Source organism: Pholcus phalangioides, unplaced genomic scaffold, assembly GCF_987345545.1.
Source record: "Pholcus phalangioides strain wild (caught in Gottingen) unplaced genomic scaffold, Ppha-v1.0 ptg000007l_1, whole genome shotgun sequence".
NCBI lineage: Eukaryota > Metazoa > Arthropoda > Arachnida > Araneae > Pholcidae > Pholcus > Pholcus phalangioides.
The window spans coordinates 12,125,729-12,149,097 of NW_028301600.1; the positions used below are offsets into that span (position 1 = coordinate 12,125,729).

Consider the following 23,369-nt stretch of genomic DNA (forward strand, 5'->3'; position numbering starts at 1 on the left):
AAGTATAGTTATGTTACTTAATTATAGATAGCTTCTCGACTTATCCCAATATATGTTTATCGTATTTATTTTTAAATGTGTCGATTGAGTTAGAATTCACGACCACCGGGGGTAAGCTCGATTTATTCACAACCCGATTAGAAAAAAATTACTTGTGACACCACGAGCTGGAATTCTTCCATACCAATTAATATTGGTGTCCCCTTGGTTGATTGGTGTCCATTCAACGCCCTTAAGAAAATAAATTACACATTCAAGATGGGCACGATATTTAAGCACTTTTTCTAATTCAAAGTATGTTTCTATGGCCAACGGTTTATGAGTTGAGTGATATGGACTTGAGTTTCCACCCTGTATGTTGCCAAAAACTCGTAAGTAAAAGGTTTAATTTATTTCGAAATGTTATATTCAAGTCAGAGTTGTTGTCTTCATTTGTTCGTGACGTCATGTGATCAGTTTCACACGTTAGAGATACGTCTAATTTTCGATATCTGCCACGACAGTATCAAAAATTTTTGAAACACTTGTGACTTTTTACACCATAGTAGAAAACGAATTAAATTCTACAGACGTTCAGGCTTCAACTTGAGTTCACTGAAGATATTGAATTGTCTCTCTCTACGCTTTAAAATTTACATCACGTAAAATTTTCAGAAAAAGTGAATTTTTAAATAACGAGGTTGAGATTTTTTCAGTAAAAAAAAAAATATGAAAACTTGCAGCAGGAAGTTTACGGAATATTAGATACACAACATCAACACGATCATTTTTTTTTGCAGGCAGCAAGTTGATTTGAAGAAAGTTGTATGTGCATCGTGTTTATCCATCGATGTAATTTTCTCGCAGGGGATGGTGTCTAGCTATTAATGGAAACGTTGGAAATGCATCATCGTGCACCGCGGGCATAGAAAAATAGAATAAAAATTGTGCAAAAGTTTGATTCGATCAGATTGGGAAATAGATACAGATAAACGATTCGAAAAAGTTGATTTCTTTTTTCCCCTTTTGCTAAGTTCATCGCGCAAACCCAATCGAATGAAATTCCCAAATTTACTCTGGCGTTAAAAACTGTGCCTTCAAGGCTAAGCTAACATTTTTTTTATTTTCTAAAAAAATTGGTGCGTATAAAACAAAAATAAAATTCATGCGCGCAACGGTATTTTTTAGAATTTATTTTCATCGTTTTAGTGTTCCTGAAGTGTCATTTTCTGGCTACGATTGAACATTACAAATATATATTTCTTGCAAATCGTTCTCAAATATCAAAAAAGAACAGAAAATATCAAGTAATCGGACTTTTAATCCGATTTATATTTCTGTCGGAAGTAAAACGTTCTGCACATTCAAAAGGATGTACGTGAAAAGATTGAAATAGGGCAATAGATATGTGATTTCAATTTTTTAAGCATGATAAATGTTATAAGACTTTTTTAGTTCCTTAAATGACCGTTTAAGGGACTAAAAAATTATTTTTATATGTTAATTTAAAAAAATATTTTTGCATGCCAAAGTTACTGAAGCAATTATTTATTATCATTGATTTAATGATGTTTGTGAAATTTAACCCTTTATTTGGCAAGCATAGATAAATATCCACGAGAGAAAATTTTTGAGGAGTTATATATATTAAACACCCAGTATATAATATAGACTGGGACAATCTTCGGAAATCCAGACAGTAGGAAGCATTTTTGGGAAAAAGCGGGCAAACAACCTTTTCTGAATATATTTGATGAGCTGATTCCGAATATTTTATTTGTGTGTGACATTCTCGATTTCGGTGTTATATGCTTCAAATCGCTAAATAACAAAATGGCGGCCAATCGAAATAAGGTCCTAATAACTTTCGGAAGAGCAGAAAGAAAATAGCGATCTTGGTGTCAAATATTATGTTTTCGGGTAGGCTGAATCCAAATATTATGTTTTCTAATCTAAAATTTCAAGCTTTTTGCTGCAAATTGCTAAATGGCAGCTAGGTTCATTCATGCAATGTTTCGTATCCATGCTTTTGAACTAGAAAAAAACAGTGATTCTTGTGTAACAATATGTTTTTAATACAGAAAAAAGATATAGAGCATTGCTAAAGTAAAGATGCAAAATTATATTGAATATGAATTTGAAATGCATACCATATTGAAATATTAACAATACCAGTGTGTGTATAGTAAATCTGCACGTTACCCTTATTCAACTTCACACAGACACACATTTTGCCTATAAAAATAGTGTAACATTTTTCTAGTCAAATATATTTATGCACTCCTTAGCGCCAGTATCTGCAAGTAGCATTTCATGTGCTTCGTTGTCTGCTCGGGATTTACCTGACTGTGTTTTTCATTAAATGATGTCCAAAGATGATTTATCTTTATACGCTTCATGGAAGCGTATGAACATGAATGCTTAGTCCATTAATTGCGATGTAGAAAAGGTTCGACGATCATCTTTTTGGCCAGAACATGTGACGGATATGATGTTCAAAGAGCTAAAAGGAGTCCTCGATGAAAACTCGATCAAGCCCATGCTGGAACGAGTTTTCATCGAGGACGCCTTCAAGATATTTGGACATCACGTCCGTCATCACGGTAGTATATATACTTTTTGATGTGATTGTTGCCTTAACAGAGCAACGTTCTCGTATTGTTATTTCACGTCTTTTCGGATTGACAATTGGTATTAGTTCACGTTTACCTACTATCAATAATCATATTGTTCAGGGCCAAAAATTTATTTCCTGTTGTTGATATTTTTTTTAGCTTTTTTCCCCCCTTATCTTTGAAGTCAAGAAATTAAAGATATTCTGGATATATGCCGAGATGAACTCGGAAAGAAAAGTCTACTAGTCTCATCTGAGAATTGAGCGCAGATCACCTTGCATACCGGGAGAAGCTCACTACCGTATACACCACTGGAGAGACGATCCTGCCCTCCTTATCTCACGCACTGTGATGTGGGGCGCTGGGGTATTCATAAACAAAAAAAGAGCCCTTTCCCCATATTCATATAGTCATAAAATTGAGGTGTGTGTGTCCTAATAATATAATTGCGTGTTCGTTGCCCTCGCTGTCAAACAAACGCAGATGACTCACGGCTAGTTCCAACAATCATGAACTAAAAAGAGCGATAGATGACTTTTTCTCAGCCCAAGATATCAAGAAAACCGATATTTTCTTGTCTTGGAGACAACATGACTTTTCTTTCCGAGTTCATCACATAATATCCAGAAAATGTTTCCTTGATATCATAAACAAAGTTGGCAATATAAATCTATTTTCTTTCTGCTCCTTCAAAAGTTATTAGGATCTTATTTCGTATGGCCACTATTTTGTTTTTTAGCGATTTGAAGCATATAACATGAAAATCGAGAGTGGCAAACAAATTTTTCGGAATCAAAACATCAAATACATTCAGAAAAGGTTGTTTGCACAATTTTCCTCAAAAATGCTTCTACACTTTTTGCAGCCACATTTCTGAGAATTTGTAAAAGTCTACTACAGACGCTCGTTCGTTCTGACCAGGTTTTTGGTTGGTACAGAACGCTTTTGTTTTTCCACCTTGATATCGGCACTCATGACTATCGAAACATGTGTCAGTGTTTCGTAAATAGCTATTTGCCCTTATCACCGTTGTCATCATCTTCTATAGTTTCGGTGAAAGTTAATTTTTGATTGGACAAACCATTTTGATTAATAATTATTAGTTTTTTATTGCTCTTATTGGGTCGCTGTATTTTTGATACAGCTTTGATATATTTGACTCCCATATATTTTATGGGCATCTTTTTTCAGCCACCACCTCGTTGGGTATTTTGCCTATTGTGTCTTTGTAATTGTATATAATAAAATAACTTTGACTCTAAGCATCACATAAACAAAACAAGGCCTTTTATGGAATTACAACAAAGGGCTTTCATAAAAAATAAGAATCGATATTTTCTTCCCAAATGCAATATAGCCAGGATACTTCAAGCAACACTCTGATTTATATGATTAACATAGATTAGAATAATACAAAAATGTCATTTGTTGCTTGCCATTTTACTTTTCCATCTCTGTTGAGGAATTCAGAGCAATATCTCTTCTCACACATGGCATTTCACTCCAAAATGCAAAGGTAATAAAAGAAGATTGGAATAACGGAATGATGGTTCTTCTTTACAAAAATTGTGAAAAAGAATTGTCTTATCGACAAGATATCAAGAATTATCGACCAATCAGTCTCTTATCAGTAATTTATAAAATATTCACCAAAGTGCTCACATATAGGTTTGAAGCCACATTCGACGAAGCCGAAACAAAAGAACAAGCAGGCTTTCGAAATGGATTTATTACAATGGATTGCATCCAAACAATTAGAGAACTCATAGAGAGACACAAGGAATACGAATTACCATTGTGTATGGCCTTCATTGATTTTGAGAAAGCGTTTGACTCTGTCTTGGCATCTGCTGTTCTTAAGGCTCTAGAAGTAATTGGGATAGAGAAGGCATGCATCAATGTCATTAAGAAAATATATGACAAGCAGCTGCAACCATTTGTTTGAGTAAAGGATAAGCAAAGATTAAACTTGGGAAAGGTGCCCGACAAGGTAATACTATATCACCAAAAGTCTTTACCGCTGTTTTAGAAGAAGTATTTAGGAAACTGGATTGGGATGAGATAAGAATTAAAATAAGTGGAGAATTTATCAACCATTTGCGTTTTGCCGACGACATTGTTGTTATCAGAAGTAATCCAGACGAACTAAAAGAAATGATATAAGAACTGACGAAGGTAAGTATTCAGGTGAGTTTGAAAATGAATCTGCAAGACTAATGTTATGTTCAAATTCGTTGAAGAGGACAGTCGTGCTCAACAGCACAGAGATAGAAGAAGTAGAAAGCTATGTATACCTGGAACAAGAAATTACCATGGACAACAGAATCATTAATAAAAGAAACAGAAGGATCAGTATTGGAAGGAGCACTTTTGGCAAAAACTGTGTAATTCTGAAGAGTCACATGTCATTATATTATGTCTGAAAAGAAAAGTTTTTAACCAGTGTGTGCTACCAGTACTGACTTATGGAGCTGAAACGTGGACACGCACAAGCAAGACGATAGAAAGGCTACAGACAACATAAAGGAGCATGGAAAGATGTATGCTAGGCATCACAAGGAAAGACAGAAAACGAATCACTTGGATAAGGGACCACACAAAGGTACATGATATCATGGTAAAAATTAAATGTCTAAAATGGAAATGGACTGGACATATTGCAAGAAGACAGGGCAACAGATGGACCACAAGTATTCTAGATTGGTACCCCCGTGGTGTTAAACGTCCGAGAAGGCGTCCCCACGCAAGATGGATCGACGAGATCAGGAAATTGGCTGGAGTCAACTGGATGGCTAAAATATCAGACAGAGCAAAATGGAAAAATTTAGAGGAGACCTTCATCCAGCAGTGAATTGAAAATGGTTGCTGTTGATGATGATGATGTACAGGATATCCTGTATATATGTTACCGTAAAAGCCTGAAGAAAGCAAGTTGGTAAAAGCCCGAAATCGCTTGTAAACGTTTTCATTTCGGACTTTTACCCAGTCAAAGCTCGTTTTTAATGAATCAATTGACCATCATGAACTTTTCAACTCCTGCCGCTTATCAATTAATCAATACTTATAATTTTTTAGTAATCATAATTACTTAAACAATCATTAATTATCATTAAATAATAAACTCATTGATTAATTTACTCAAACAATAAAAATCCGTTTTTAATGAATCAATCAACCATCATGAACTTATTAGTTTCTGACAAAAATTAATTAATTAATAGTTTATATTATTTAATAGGCCTCAATCACCTCGTTGGGCATTTTGCCTGTTGTGGCCTTGTATTTGTATTCATTAAAAACGGGCTTTTACTGTGATTAGAGTAAATTTTAATTAACTTTCTCTGCAGAATATGAACTTTAAATTAGGTAATTAATTATTACTTAGAGTCAGGAACTAATAAGTTCTTTCGTGGTGGTTAATTAATTAATAAGTTAATTATAGTTAATTATTAATAAGCGGCAGGAACTAATGTGTTCATGATAGTTAATTGATGCATTAAAAAACGTGCTTGGACTTGGTAATTTGGTTTCCGAAATGTTTGTACACGTTTATTATACATAATTACGATACAAAATACAGTTATTATACATAATTACCGACAAATGTTTATAACTTTCATAAATTTTGCGAATTTATCACGTTTACCGGTGATTATGTTTTATTCCCAGCTGGTATCGGTAATGATGATGAACCGTCAATTAATTACTCTAATTTAACGGACATAGTGCTCAAACTTCAGCCCAAGATGATGAATTCGATCGGTGATGTTGATTATGTTTAAAAATATTGATATAAATGTGAAGAAAGAGCTAGCATTACAATGCTGACAATAATCTATGTGTTTATCTTTATAACACTTAAATTAATTTATTTTTTATGGGCAAATATGCGTGTTGCACCCATCACGTACGGAAGAAACTGGTAAATGGTCGAATTTATAAGTGATATTTCCGAATGATTTCTTCTATATTCGTCATATTTACCAACTTCAATCGGGAATTTTGCATAATAATTGGTAAAAGCGATAAATGTCAGAAAATTCATCAAACTTACTGACACGATTGACAATTACGCATAATTGCCGGCTATCATGCGCAATTACCGAGTTACCACATTTACAGTATCATATATATATGTATGTTACGGACAGGCGGTCAATCTTATAAATCCAGTTATTATGCATAATTGCTGAGAATTCTGATCTGATAAAATTCATCACTTTCACCGGCGATTATTCATACTACCTATTATTCATAATATGGGTAAATTTGATAAACTTAATTAATCACTTTTCCTCGCGATTATGCGTAGTACCGATTATGCGATTATGCGTCGTTGGTAAATATGAGAAATCGTACTATATTATATACTATACATGATAACTCATACATGTATTGTGTCATAATATCAGGGCAGGGTCGTAAAATTTGTTATCATTATATTGGGGTCCAACTATATTCATCACACATACTAGACTCATTCAGAATTTTTTCATATTCATCAAATTCAGCAATTACACTAGGGTTTATGCACAATCACAAATAAAGGCAATAAATTTCAATTATTTACCGAATTCACCAACGATACTTGGGTATTATACATATTCGCCGGTAAAAGTGATAAAATTATCAAACTTACCAAGGTGATTGGTAAGCATGCATGATAACCGGCTATCATGTATAATAACTGATTTATTACATTTAGCGTAACATATATAATTAAAAATATGTGTAAAAAAGGGTTAATTAGTATTTTTAATGATATCTCTACTAGAGCATAGTTTTTCAATATGTTAAAAGGTATGAGACCTCCAAGAGTATAAAACAATAAATAAATTTGAATTTGATAATTTGACAATCTTCCTGCTTTTAACTATTTATTCAAAACGGATCTACATTTAAATCAAAATTAAAGGAAGAGCATTTTTTTTTTCTTTATAAATGATTTCTAAAATTATTCCAGGATGCTGACCGTCGTAAATTGAGCGGTCTAAGCTTATTCGAGTATTTCACGAGTTCAGCCGCCGCGGGCCATGCAAAAGCTTCACTCACGGCTGATCGCTGATACATCATGTGCTCCACCAAGCACCGCTCCAAGTTCCACAGAATGACGCACACATGCGCAGTCGTAACGGACGTGTGGATGTGTGCGTGTGTGTCTCGAATGATCACCATCATCATCCTTTTGGGGGAAAGTTTCCTCTCACGTGTACGATTTTCTACTATTGCATTGCTCTCTCTCTAGTCCGCTTGTCATCTCTTCTAGATTTGCTTGCAAGAAAAGACAAAGTTGCAACTTTTTTCTTTTTTGTTCTTTCTCACCTCCTCTCATTCACTCTTTCTCTCTCTATCTCTTTTACCCTCCCAGTTTGCCGAATGATCCGTTCTTCGATATCCTTCATCATTTGCATCATCATCAGGTGGGTTTTGTTAATAATGTTCCAGCAATTTGAATGAAATATTTTCTGTACCTAAATTTTGTTATATTTTCTCACTTGGTTTTATTTTAACTCTTAACCCATTTTGGACCGCTGTTATAATTTGTTACCATACCGCACAATTTTTTATTATATATGATTACTGGCTACTTCAATAATCATAATCATATCATCTTAATAAGTTTCAAAAAAATGGACATCAATTTAGTATGTTTTTCTTTCTAATTTATGTAAATTCATTATTTTAGTTTAATCGAAATAATTGATAATTATAATTTTGGAAAAACTCATGTACCATGTGACTAAAAAATTGAGTAAAAATTGTTTTTTATTTTTAAAAAAAATTATTTCTGTTCATGGTCAAGAAAAAAAAAATTAAGATAAAAAATCAGAGAATAAAATTTCTAAAAATTTCATTTTTGAAGTCATAAAAAATCGAATTCTATTGTAAATGAATTTTTAAAACAATTATGACACTCATTAGACTTTTTATTATTCAAATGTGTTACATTCATGCAAAAATTTAATGAAAAATATTTTTAATAAAAATTTTAACGAAGCGTTTATTGCAAGGTCGACCAAAAATGGGTTTAGTTATCTATGTTGGAAACGTCACTTTGTAAGAAAATATCGATTTTTATTTTTTATGAAAGTCTAATTTTTGGTGGTTCCAAAATTGGCCTTGTTTTGTTTATATGACGCTTAGAATCGTCTACTTCAGTGTCGCGTTTTTACATACAAGTAACCCATGAATAAAACATTAAACGTGTTCTATGAAGAATGCTATTGTTTACATTCTACTTGAATTAGAAACGTGATTTCTAAAAATTGTATTATTACGAAACCTTGATATAATATTTTGCTATATATTGTTGATGTTATGAAACAAAATCTAAGGGCTAATTACATATATTTGTCTAATTACAGCGTCTCATACACGATATGTAAGGATAAAATTTCAAAAATTTCACACGTGCATTAACAGATTTGAGCGTACATTATGAGCATTCCATACAATTTTTCAACTTTCAGTTCATAACCTATCTGAATGTACTTTGAAAATAACAAAACATCCAATTTATAGAATTTTTTGAAATCGTGTTTCGAACATAACACGAATTTTGTTTAAAATTTGACAGAAAAATGACTTTTTCATAGAAAATTATATTTAGGTAGTCCAAAATTTACTATTGTTTCCATTTTGAGACTTCTGTCAAACTCTTTTAGTTCACTCCAGCACCATTTTATAGGAAATTTTTCTCGAACGTTGTCGGATCCCTTAAATGGGTAATTTTTCGCCGACCTGATAATTGTTTTCATAGTTATTGACACGTATGGAAAGCCGCAAAAATAAATTTATAAAAATTCTATTCCGAATTCTACTAATATAGGGCGTCAATATAGCTTACCTAAAAGATTGCTAAAATTTTATAGGAATTTTCATACGTTAAATGAACCTTAGTTGTGTTGATGTTCGACTGTTTATTAAAACTTAGTTAAAAGATTGAAAACTGTAACTCAAACACTTCTTTTAATTAAAAAAAAAATATCATTAGGAAATTCTTGAACCGGAGATTAATTTTATTTAAGAATTTATCTAAATTGTCCATTAAATTAGTTTTTATCTGTTCTGTTTCTACTGTTATGTTACGAACGGTGGAAATGTTTGGCATAAATTTTTTAGAAATTTTCGATTGACATTTTTTTATTTCAAAAAATAATGCGAATGTCAATTTAAAAAAATCATCTCGCTCGTGGAATATTAGAATTATTATCGATATAGTGTAGAATAACTGATGTGAATTTACTATATAAAATAAATACTCAAAATTAGAGTATTATTTTATTGTTTTGCTGATCTCTTGAGAGTAGTGAGACCTATGCCTCGTTTTTGCACGGGAAATATGCCCTATTTAAGGGCGTAAAGTTAAAACAGCATATATCCAATGATGAACTGAACATCTTTGGCCCAAGACATGAGGCATTCCAAATGCTCATGTCTTGGGCCAAAGATGCTTGCTTTGTCCAGGGTTTCATTAAATCAATGTGGATTTTTGGATCATGTGATATCTCCCTCTTTCTTTGAGGGGCATACAAACCATGTCCAAGTTAACCAATATGGCGATTTCCTGCGCGACTCATGAAAGAAACAAATCTAGATTAAAGAAACGTAAAAATGAATAGTTTTTTCTTTCCTTCTTTATGGGGAGCTAGGTATTTCGATCCCCCCCCCCCCCCCAAGCTGGGGAGGATCATTACTGGGAGGATTGAAAAAGTGACAAACCATTATAAAGGCATATATAAACTATTATATACATATACTGGGAGGGGGGGGCAGCATTAAAGAATTGACAAACCGTTGTAAAGGCATATACATGTCTGAAACGCATTGCTGGCTAAATCACGGTAACCAAAGTAAAGGTTCCGAAAGTAATTGTTGAGGCCCAAAAACCATTGTTGCCCGACAGTTTTTTGCCCATTTCGGGCATTTGTTCTGTTCTGACGAACTTTTAAAGAAGCCTATCGTTCAAGTCGGGTCCCGTTTGGTTAATATATCCAAAATTTGGTGACGATCGATCTAAACTTGTAGATTTGTATAGAGAACATACATAATACACACACACAGAAAATAAATTTCATATATACACAGTCGATCCCGTTTTAACGAATACCGTTATAGCGAAAATCTCGTTTTAGCGAAGACTTTTCCAATCCCCCCGAGAAGGAACAATGCGAAAGCCTGGAATTTCTTTATAACTAAATTTCGTTATAACGAAGTGATTTCTCCGATCTTTTGGAGTTCGTTATAACGGGATTCGACTGTAGATATTACGGTAAATGTATCAGATAAATCCGGTTATTACATATGATTACCTGTTATTATGCATAATTACTGACAATTTTGATAAGTTTGATCAATTTTGCGAAATCACCAAATTTACCTGTTATTATCTATAACTCTCAGCTCACATTGGTAAATATGACAAAAATCGTTAATTAATAACTTAAATATACCAAAAAGTTTGCTCAAACTTCAGTATAGGATGATGAATTCGATCAGGGATGTTCATTATGTTTAAAAATGTTGATAAGTGTGCAGAAAGCTAACATTACAATATTGTTAACAGTTTATGTGGTTTATTATCCTTATAACACTTATTTTCATTTAATTTAATTTTATGGCAAAATATGTGTAATGCACCCATCACGTATGGAAGAAACAGATAAGTGGTTGAAACTTGAGTGATATTTCTAAATGATTTCTTCCATATTTACCTACTTCAATCGGGAGTTATGCATAACCACCGCTGAAAATGATAAATGTAGGAAAATTTATCAAACTTACCTAGACGATTGGGAATTTTATATAATAACCGGTAATTATGCATATATTTACCGTAGTATGTGTGTGTATATATATATATATATATATATATATAATATATATATATCATAGGAACGTGTTCAATTTATTAGACATTTACAAAATTTCTTCATGAATTTTTCTAACTTTAATAATTGACAATCTATAACTTATAGAAATCAGAAATTCGTATAATTTTAAAGTTTGAAATTGATTATTGATGTTTTACGTTTAAAAGTTTTGAAGTGATAGTTATTCTGAATATTCGACATTACGAAAAATTCAAAAATGCAATTTACTGGAACATTAAACTCATCATTTTGATGCTTTACAGAAACGCTATTTAAATGTTAATGACTCATACAAATATAAGAACACTGATTTCCCGAAGGACAGATTAAGCCTCGTTTGAGCTTCTCGTTCGTGTATGTGACACGTTTTTGACATTAAAAGTTTAAAATTGATCCGGAAATCCAGTAGTTTTCACAACTACTAGCAGAAAGCTAAATAATGCCATGAACTACGATGATCTCTACGGTGATGTACTGAATACACTTCTTGCGAGATGATAGCTTTGTTATTCTTGGATTTAATTTTTATTTGTCGTAAAAACTTTATATTCTTTCTATATTTAAGAAAAACACAAATGGGATGGAATTTCGCAATTTACATAAAAAGGCATGCCAAACATGTGGTGAATTGTAGCATTAATTATCAAAGCTTGTTCCAAATTGTTAGTTTTATCTTTGATTTTCACGATAATGATTAGAACCTGGAAGTTTAGACACAAAAAATGGTCAACGTAGGCAAGCAAAAAGGCACTTAAAATGCCTGAAATAGGCACTAATAAAAGGCATTTGAAATTCATAATGGAAAAAGAAAAGTAACTAAAAGCTACGATATTAAGGGTCCGAAAACTAGCTAAAGTCTTGGCTGCACTCACTCAATTGCTATATATACTCTGTTTCAACAATAGATTATAATAATTTCATTTTTTGTTAGGTTATTAGTAGTCATGCAAAAGAAAAAGTGTTTGTGGCCCCTTAAGGTTTGGTCGGAGTTCGATTCAATCGAATACTTGATACATGATTATCAAACATGCAAAAATAGTGTTTGCCGAAATTAAAGAATAATTATATTGAAGTCATAACATTTTCAAATGAAATTATTTTGAAAACATTTTTTAAAATATTATTAAAAAACAAAATTTTCAAAGATTAAACATTGTATGCGGTCCGTCTGTATCTATTTAAAAAAAAAGATCTCTATCAAATTTTGGACATGATTTTCGCATATCTGAAATAACTTGTCATGTTTGTTTCTAGTTGATTTATCTATGGTTTAAAAAAAACAAAATTAAAAAATAGCATGAGCTCTTGGGCTAGAGTCCTGTCACCTCCCATCTCGACCTTTTGTAGTACGATGTTAACTAAAGGGCTATTAGGACACAGTTACCGGTCAGCAATTCAACTACAATGCTGTGCAAATGCACGAGCAACACATGCGAAGAAACAAGCTTCTAATATACAGTATTCTCAGCTTTTCTTAGACTGTACACGGGTTGCTTTCGTATAGAACTCTTAATACCTTGATGTGAGAATTTGACGGTACTTTGATTACTATCTGAAAGCTACGTATATCAGAGATGAAACGTCTTTGTCACTACTATACCTTACAACAATTTTCCTCTCTCTCAGGCACTGATGCCTATTTGTGTTTAAATAGGGCAGCGGGAAAGAAGGCTTTCTAATGAGAATTAATACTAAGGGTTGAAGACAGATTTAAAAAAAAAAAATCTAAGTTCTCATTGCTAAAAATATCTAAATTCTACAGAAAATGACTTCTAAAATTCACGAATAAACAATGTCGAATAAACAAATAGGCGTTTACAGTAAAAAATCTCAAAAAAACATTTGAACCAAAAAAAAATTGAAAATAATTATTTGGAAAAATGAAAAGGCAAAAAAAATCATTTATGTCATTTTGCCTGAACTTCTAGGCTCTAAAATAAGAAAAATGTTTTGGTTCATACAACATTCTTTATGAAAGTTGCATAATTAGCAGTGATTATCGATGAAACCGATAAATGTCAATGATTAAAGTGAATGAACTTGACTTTTTGACGTGAATGTTTGTTAAATCATCTGACGATACTAGGAGCACTCAAAAAGTTGCGTGACGAAATTCTTTAAACGCTCGTATCTCAGAAATTACCAAATGCAAGTCAAAAGCAATGGTATCGACACATGCACATTGCAAAGGTGTTTTATCCAATGATATCTTTCCGGTTTCAATATCTATTCCCGTCTGGGCACCAGGTCTACTGACCTGATTCGTAACAAAATGCTTTCCGCTATATCTCGAGCAGTTCACAACGCAAATTGACGACATTGGTATCCGTTGTTAGTTATTCCAAAGACAAAGCCAATTATAGATATAATTCCATTATGTCCGTACATCCCACGCTATACAAAAATGCATTCACGTCTTAACTTGCGGCCGTGTCCATGACACAGACGACCCCAACTTTTAGATCAGCTATTTTGGTGACAAAAACCAATCCATATCTTTTGAGATTAGTTAACTTGAAAAAACGTTCATCTCTTTTACTTTTACAATGAGACAAACAAGAAAAAAAGTAAGTTGTCAGTTGACAGAATTTTTTCATTTGACAGCTATCTTAGATAAGAACTTTGTTATTCCGTAACTAGTGTTGCCGTACTATAACTTGAGAAAATGAAATCAAATCTTATTATACATAAAAAAATCCCTGCATTTTGGCAAAAAGTATTGATTTTGGAAAACAATTTTTCCAATAGATCTCGTTTGGCTAACACTTTACAAATCTAGTGATAGATTTGCAATATAGTAGGCAAAATTAACATGTAATAACAAGGTTAACATCACCCTACAAAGATGAAAAAGCGCCAACCGTGAAAGAAAATAACTGAACTTGGCTTCTAACGGGATTCAAAAATTCAAAACGTTATAACTCTCTTAATCCTAAAACGGTCCGATCATAAAACGGAAAACACTTTTCCATATTAATTTTTCACAAGGAATCGTGTGTAATTTGGCGGCGATAGTACCCACACTGTATACAAAAACTTCCCAATAAAGTAGAGAACTGATAAAGATGCTTGGAATATATTTATTCGAATGCTTAACGGCTTTCTAGATGATCGCTGGACCAAAAATCATATTAAGCTTGTAGAAAAACAGGAAAATCTATACAAAAATTCATTTTATCTAATGCTTCTCCAAATGACACATCACATCCTCCACGTTCATCTCGAAAAATTCAAAGGAAGCACCCAAAAAGAACACCTTCACCAGAGAATTCTCACAACTTGGTGTATCTGTATTAAGTAGAGCACACAAAATATGACAATCACTCTGAGCTAAAACGTGAAGATGAAGTATATATGGGAATAAAGACGGAAAAAGTCCCATTATTTTCTAAATTTAAAATTTTATTTCAACCCAAATTTTGTTTTCTGCTAAATGTCCAGATACGTGACTTATATTCGTAAACTTATTCACAGTTTTTAAAATTATTTTCAAAGAGATAAGTTCTTTTTTGTCATCTTCAATATTCCAGTCACGCAATGAGCCAATGGTAAGTGGCCTTTCCTCAGCGCAAAGCACTAGGCTGTGTCATAGACGCAAATTTTGACGTAAATACGTTCTTTGTGCCTTGAATCGCGTTGTGAGTACAGACTTAATGAAATTGATATCATCGGGTTTGTCCATGGAATATCTAACAGACGATGCCATTGTCGTTTATTTGCATTTCAAACTCTCCGAGATGTAGCGTAAAAGAATTTCTTTGAAACCAAAGTTGTGCCATTGGACATGTCTCAAAGATTTATATGAAAACCACCATCGGGTTCAAATTATTTGCATTGCGAACCTCCCGAATTATAGCGTAAAATAATTTCATTGCTAATGCGGGCCGCGGCTCTGGTGCCCTAACTGGAAGAGGTATTGAAACTAGACTGTTATCATTACATTTGCTTCAACGATATCTACCCGCAGACAGCAAAAGCACTGATTAATTCTGAATGCTTCCTGAGAAATGAGCGTTTTAAGCATTTCATGACTCAACTTGAGAATGCATCTGGTATCGTCAGATGATTTAAAAGCCGTATTCACGTCAAAATTTCTTAAAAAATTCAAAGACATCATAGGTGCTTATAAGAAAGAGCACGTTAACCAAACAATGCTTGACTTGGAGATTCTATATAAGGGAGACATCGAAAGTATTATGGCAATTACTTTTGGGAGCTAAAACGTGAAGATGAAAAGTATATGATATGGCGGTCTATTTCCCTAAGTGGGGAATATCGCCCCCTCGGGGCGACGGAATAATCCGGGGGGGGGGGCGGTCGAATCTTTGTCTTCTGTATAGAATCCTATTGGTTGACTTGAGTTGGGGGCGATGAGAAAAGACATTTTTTGAAGAACGGGGCGGGGAGCGATGGAACAAAAAGTTTTGGAAACTGGTATATGCGAATAAAGACTGAAAAAATCCCATCATTTTTTAAATTTACAATTCTATTTTAACTCTTATTTTGTTTTCTGTGTAACGTCCAAATACGAGACTTCTATTCTTAGTTATTAGTAAAAGTTATTTACAGTTTTTAAAATTATTATCAGTACGAAAAGTTCTTTTTTTTATCATTTTCAATATTCCAGTCGCCCAATGAGCCAATAGTAAACGGCCAATTCACAAATATCGATCTCCTCACCAAACAAACAAAGTTTGAGGGAAATAATCATCATTTTCATGATTATTCAGGCCGAGCAAACACAGAAATAACAACTTTAATCCAAGGACTTGGGAAAAGTTTTTTTTTTTGTTGCGTAGTGTTGTCAAAGCAGATATCCACTCGGGATGAGAATATCACAAACGGATATGAAATGTTGTCATACGCGTAAATGTTTGGATAACTAACAGAAAGGAAGAACATGGAAGAGGTTTTTGGCAGTGCCCTTTCAAGAAGGATTCTTTTTCTTCTACTTTTTTCTCTTGTCTTCATTTGCCTGTACTTTGAAAGTACCATGTATCTTTCTGCTGACATCACCATTCAGAACAAAGAGGCTTGAGACGAAGAAGAGGCATAACCTAGAAGAAATATATATGTAAAAAAAAGCCTCACATCTTCCACCTCAAAGCTGATTAGTTGAAAATTCCGAAATGATTGCTGAAAGGCAGCGCGCTGCTAGAATTTTTCTGTCAGCCGAAGCATTTTTGGTATGTTCAATTCTTATATGTCTCCGGCATGCGCAAAAAAAAAAATTTTTTTTCCTTCAACTCTTTAAGAAGTCCTAAGAAGAATAAAGGAGAAAAAATGCAATAAAATGAAGGAAATATAAGACCCTTTTCTTCGTCCGAACTTCCTTTTTAATTAGAACGAAGAAAAACACTTTTTTTTTTTTCGAAAGACTGAACGTTATGAAACGTTCAAGAAAATGTTAATGACCTTAAGATTGTTCGACTTTCACCTGATTACATTTCCTAATGAATAAGCGCATTACTCAAATTTCACTATGAAAATTCTTTTGTGCTCCTGTCTAGAATTTCTTTGATTATGATGAAATCCAGAACAAGAAAGTATACAGCAAAACTTCATTATAATGTGGCTTCGGGGTACCCGATATAACTTACAATGTGAACGAGTTATCCTCAAAAACATTTTGGTTTCTGAGATGGTTGGATCAATGATATGAACTGGTTTTCAGGAAATAACCTGCAACTTCAGTTACACGAACTGTTTTTCACGTGATTATCAAAAGTTTCTTACTGAAAAAGTCATACATTAAATAGTAGGCCTATATGAAGGAATATTGTGAAACTGTATCTAATCAATTTTTAATTGAATAATTAAATATATATTCCTGAGGGGAAAAAAATCCAAATTTAATTACAATGTTGGATGCATAAATGCAATGGATCATATGGCCTTTTTCTATCGTTGACATTTTAATTTGAGCAGTAAAAAAAAGATTGTGATTTTATTGTATAAAACTGTTTTCATTGCAATAAGATCCTATTCAACGTAAAGCCAACTTTACGTACTAGATATCTTCAAAAATGAAAAACTTTAATTAATAATTAATATGGTTTTTACCAATATAAGCAAATGGTTCCCAGTTCAGAAATAAAATATTTCAATATTTTTTTAATAATTCCATTAGTTTGTTTAGTTTTTTTCCCATTCTGTTGAAAACACATGATATATATAAGAGCCAAAAAAACAGGTACAGGCATGCGTATGCAAATAAAGAGATATGGAACCAATCAGAGTACGGCGCTGCGGTCAGCAACGCCTATATAACACAACAAGTGTCTGGCATAGTTGTTAGATCGGTTACTGCTGCTACAATGGCAGGTTATCGAGATTTAAGTGAGTTTGAACGTGGTGTTATAGTCGGCGCACGAGAGATGGGACATAGCATCTCCGAGGTAGCGATGAAATTTGGAATTTCACGTACGACCATTTCACGAGTGTTCCGTGAATATCGGGAATCCGGTAAAAAATTAAATCTACGACATCGCTGCGGCCGGAAAAAGATCATGGAAGAACGGGACCAACGACGACTGACGAGAATCATTAAACGTGACAGACGTGCAACCCTTCCGCAAATTGCTGCAGATTTCAATGCTGGGCCATCAACAAGTGTCAGCGTGCGAACCATTCAACGAAACATCATCGATATGAGCTTTCGGAGCCGAAGGCCCACTCGTGTACCCTTGATGACTGCACGACACAAAGCTTTACGCCTCGTCTGGGCCCAACAACACCAACATTGTTGAGGACTGGAAACACGTTGCCTGGTCTGACGAGTCTCGGTTCCAATTGCTTCGAGCTGATGGACGTGTACGGGTTTGGAGACAACCTCATGAATCCATGGACCCTACATGTCAACAGGGGACTGTTCAAGCTGGTGGAGGCTCTGTGATGGTACGGGGCGTGTGCAGTTGGCGTGATATGGGACCCCTGATATGTCTAGATACGACTCTGACAGGTACGTAAGCATCCTGTCTGATCACCTGCACCCATTCATGTCCATTGTGCATTCCGACGGACTTGGACAATTTCAGCAGGACAATGCGACACCCCACACGTCCAGAATTGCTACAAAGTGACTCCAGGAACACTCTTCTGACTTTAGACACTTCCGCTGGCCACCTAAATCCCCAGACATGAACATTATTGAACATATCTGGGATGCCTTGCAACGTGCTGTTCAGAAGAGATCTCCACCCCCTCTTACTCATACGGATTTATGGACAGCCCTGCAGGATTCATGGTGTCAATTACCTCCAGCACTACTTCAGAGATTAGTCGAGTCCATGCCACGTCGTGTTGCGGCACTTCTGCATGCTCGCAAGGGCCGTACACGATATTAGGCAGGTCTATAGTTTTTTTTGGCTCTTCAGTGTATATATATATATATATATATATATATATATATTATGAAAAGGCGAAAGATGAGAAGTTATTGAAAAATTGTAAAAAGGAAAAATATGGATTAATGAGGAGGTCGTTCTCAAGGGGGAACCACCCACATTGCTCCAAACTGCAAAAATGTTTCTAATAATGGTAAGCCTAATAGGCATAAAATCACCATGAGTTCCCCCGACATTTTTGCGAAAAACAAGCTTTGGAAGTCAAACAGCAAAAATGACAAAATACAATTACAATCAAAATATGAAATAACAAATGAGTTAAGAAAACAAAAATATATATACACAAAGTGTGTTAAAAATTGAAAAATGAGAAAACTTGAAGAAAAACATATCAAGAGTAAGACTCTTTTTAAAGCGTGCCGCCTGAATTGACTATTAGAAGACTTTCACCCACACACTTAGTAAAATAATAACAACGATTCAATCAGAAACTTTTAATCAAACTTATAATATTATAAATTGACATATTAAAAATAATTTTTGGTTTCCAATTGATCTTTCTATTGATTACACAATTCAACACTGATTTTTTTCTCAAAGATATTTCAGTATCATTAGAGTGATTTTAAGGCGCGCTGATTCCGAATCTGACATTGGTTTTATCAGATCGGCTCTAGTTTTTGAATTAAAGTGAAAGTTGAATTTCTATGGCAATAGCATCGATCACCCTCTGAAAGCAAAATGAAATAATTCATGAAATTTTCAGAACTTTTATATGATAATATTGCATTCAACCAATCCGTTGAAAATTACCTGTATCAACGTTTTTAATTTAAAAAGAAATTCAAGAAAACTTCGACTAAAAAAATAGGAAAACCAGTACAATTTTTCGACCCCAAAAGTAGAGCCCATTCGGCAAAATCAACACCAATTTTGAAATCAGCAGCACCATTATACCCCAAAACCATAAAAATTTCCTATGGAAACATGAAAATGAAAATTTTTTTTTGTTTTTTTTTTTCTGGTCTAAAATTATTCTATTTTAATCTACTCACAACCGTTTAGATTTATGGTAGTTATTAGAGCCAGTATTATTCGAAAAAAATAATTTTGAAGAATAACTTCATCCCTCTCAAAAAGTTTCAAGGGTAGTTTGGTAAAATGAAGAGCTTTCTTCTTTTCAAACCGAGCACAATTTTGATCTATCACCAATTTACCACCTAGTAAGTTGTGCCGGAAGTGTGAGTGACATGCACTTAATATAAGGTGCATGTCACAATATTCTTCTTCGCTGAATGCCATCAAATTATAAATTATAACAAAGAAAAAAAAATAGACGCAGTACTTTCTGGAGAACAAAACAAAACGACTAACGCTTATCTAAAACCTCTGCTGTAAAGCTGGCGTTGTGAGATGCGAAGAACATATTTTCTGATTGACTTTTTACACTTTACTGACACTTTTTAGGGAAAAACTTTTTTTTCCTAAAAAGTGCGAGAGAAAAAGAAACTGTTTTTAATGTTTCTTTCGTTTTCTGTATAGTAGTGTTAATACATTTTAAGCATTTTTAAAAACGCCAATTTATACGTTTGGTGTACGTTTGGTGAATTTGTCAGGATTTTTAAGTGACGTCATCAATTCATAAAGCATTATAACTCATTAATTCTGGGTCAGATCAAAAAACTGAAAGCAATTTCCTAAATTAGTTTTTTTCCAAGAATTCACGTCTGTAGTTATTGGGCGGTCCATAGTTACCACTCTGTATATTTAGTATAGAATACCGCTTGAAAAGTCTGGCTAGGGGTATAACGAAAGATCCAAGTCTAGGTGCCTTGCTCCAAGATGTGGGGGAAATGCCAATAAAACTAATCAACATTCTTAACCGTTAGTCTTAATGTGGAACCTTCCAATTGCAAACGTTGTTTCAAATTTGTTTGCGTTCATTTTAGAAGCCGTTTAAGTCAAAAAAAGTATTTCATAAGGGTCCTATTAATCATATCAAGTAAAAATAATTCTTCATGCACTGACGTGTTAAACAAAAATTACTGCAATATTTAAAATCAATGCAGTGCATGAATAGAGATTCCAAATATTTCGAAATAAATGACATATTTTTTTGAAAAGTTATAAAATAACTTTTTAGTTGAAAGTTATAAAAATTAATTACAAAAGTTAAAATAACTTTTCTAAAAATGCTATTCATTACATAATTAATATTTATTACATTTATTGCATATTTATTACAATAAAATATCATTCATCCGCATTATAAAAAAACTGTTTTTTCAATGGAAAATGACAAGGCAAAATGACAATGTCCCGAATTTGATGGAAAATTTCATTAAAAATACTATTTATATACACTGCTCAAAACAATTAGGGGAGCACATGGTTTTAACAAAATTACGCAAGATGTATACCGGTAAGTAACGTAAAAGGAATCATCCATAATTTAAAGCCTAGCAGGAAACGGAAGAAGAAAACTTCATATGCAAATCAAAGTTCATGACGTCAAAAACCAGAAAAAGGAGATAAGGACAGAAATCGGGATGTTGCAGAAACGTCTGTTTTACTGCCGTAACTGTGAAATTCGATTGCGCAGTATTTTTTTTTTGAGACAAGGTGACTTGAGGATGTCTCAACAACGTGATTTACCGGAATCCATGGCATGGCGTGTTATAGGCAGACTGGAATCCGGGCAAACACAACGTAGTGTCGCGGACGCTGTTGGAGTCGCCAGAAGTGTTGTTGCAAGGCTGTGGAATCGATTCCAAGAAACAGGAAATGTTAGACGTCGACCAGGGCAAGGTCGGCCACGCGCCACTACAGCAACTGATGACCGGTATGTACGGTTAACAGCCCGTCGACACTGAACAGAGAATGCTACGCAGCTGCAAAGACGGTTGCTCTTGGCAACAGGACGAAGGGTGTCCAGCCAAACAGTACGTAATCGGCTTCATGAGGGAGGGCTCTATGCACGTAGGCCAATGGTCTGCATTCCGTTGACCCCACGCCACCGTGCGGCCCGAAGAAAATGGGCTGCTGAACATCGAGATTGAGAGCAACATGATTGGAGCCAAATGCTGTTTACAGAGGGTCCCGATTCAGTCTGGAGTGTGACACCCGACGTGCTCTGGTATGGAGGGACAGGGGCACTCGAAATAACCCCGCATTCGTTCGTGAAAGGCCACAATACAGACGAGCTGGTTGGATGGTATGGGGTGGAATCAGCATAGGCGGACGTACGGACCTGCATATCATTCGGAATGGCACTTTGACGGCCCGAAGGTATGCAGACGAGATACTGCGACCTCATGTCATCCCTTACGCTGGAGCCATTGGAGATTCCTTTGTTTTCCAGGATGATAATGCCCGACCGCATAGAGCTCGTCTGGTGGAGAACATGCTTGAAGCTGAAACATTACAGCGTATGGAATGGCCAGCGTGCTCTCCTGACCTGAATCCAATCGAGCATGTTTGGGACATGCTCGGACGACGCATTGCTGCGCGACCAAGGCCGCCTGTTACTGTCCGAGACTTGCAGATTGCACTTCTTGAGGAGTGGAACAGTATTCCCCAAAGTCTGATCGATAACCTCATCGCATCCATGGCAAACAGGTGTGCAGCAGTCTTAGCTGTTCGAGGAGACCACACGCCCTATTAAAACTCATGCATCATGTCTAAACAGTACTTTTTTTTACCGTTTACATGTAACCAAATTGTTGCCCTAAATCATCTTTTCATGTTTTTTCCATATTTTCAAAGAATTAAAGCTTAATTCCAAATTTTTTTACGTCTTTTTTCTGTATTGCGCATTGATACGCGTGTACTATCCATTGTATGCCAATACGTGGCTGTCTCGCACGGTTTTCTTCACTTTTTTGCTTGCTCCCCTATTTGTTTTGAGCAGTGTATATAACCATTGATACATTCCACATTTTTTACATGTTTCAGATTTTATGTGCTATCCTATGCTGGTATAAAGTTTTGCATATCTTGGATAGTTAATTGTTTGTAAATTTTCAAAAAAATTCATTAAACATGATAAAATACAATGAGATCAATGTAATTATAAATATATAGGAAACTTTTGAGTTCATGAAATGAAGCAAAAGGTTGAGATTTCGTTGACTCAATCTTATTTAAAATCAAATTTTTTAGATTTCAAATTTTTTCATGTTTAAAATTTAATTTTAAATAAGATTCAGTCAATGAAATCTCAAACTTTTGCTTCATTTCATGAACTGAACAGTTTTTTATTTTTATTTTGAATCAATGTTTATTCAATTACATTGGTTTCATGTTATTTTATCATGCACGCAACATGTTTTTAATGCATTTTTTGAAAATTTACAAAAAATTAAATGTTCAAGATATGCAAAACTTGATACAAGCATAGAATAACAAATACTGTTAAAAATATGGGTAAAAGTTTGAAATAAAGCAATGGTTAAATAGTATTTTTAATGATATTTCTATTAGACCATAGTTTTTCACCATGTTAAAAGGTATGAGACTCCGTAACAGCCATAAATGTTTTGATTAATATTTAGCCA

The 23,369-nt window shown here is 34.1% G+C and overlaps 1 protein-coding gene across 1 annotated transcript in view; it reads left to right on the forward strand.

Annotated features, from left to right (window-relative positions):
* The first annotated feature begins 7,759 nt into the window (after positions 1 to 7,759).
* The window catches only part of LOC149084922 (gamma-aminobutyric acid receptor alpha-like), a 56,925-nt gene continuing 41,315 nt past the window's right edge, over positions 7,760 to 23,369 (forward strand). The window contains exon 1 of the mRNA XM_089232661.1: positions 7,760 to 8,014. Within this exon, the coding sequence (XP_089088787.1) occupies positions 7,971 to 8,014 (44 nt within the window). The 5' untranslated portion in view covers positions 7,760 to 7,970. The remainder of the gene's footprint in view (positions 8,015 to 23,369) is intronic.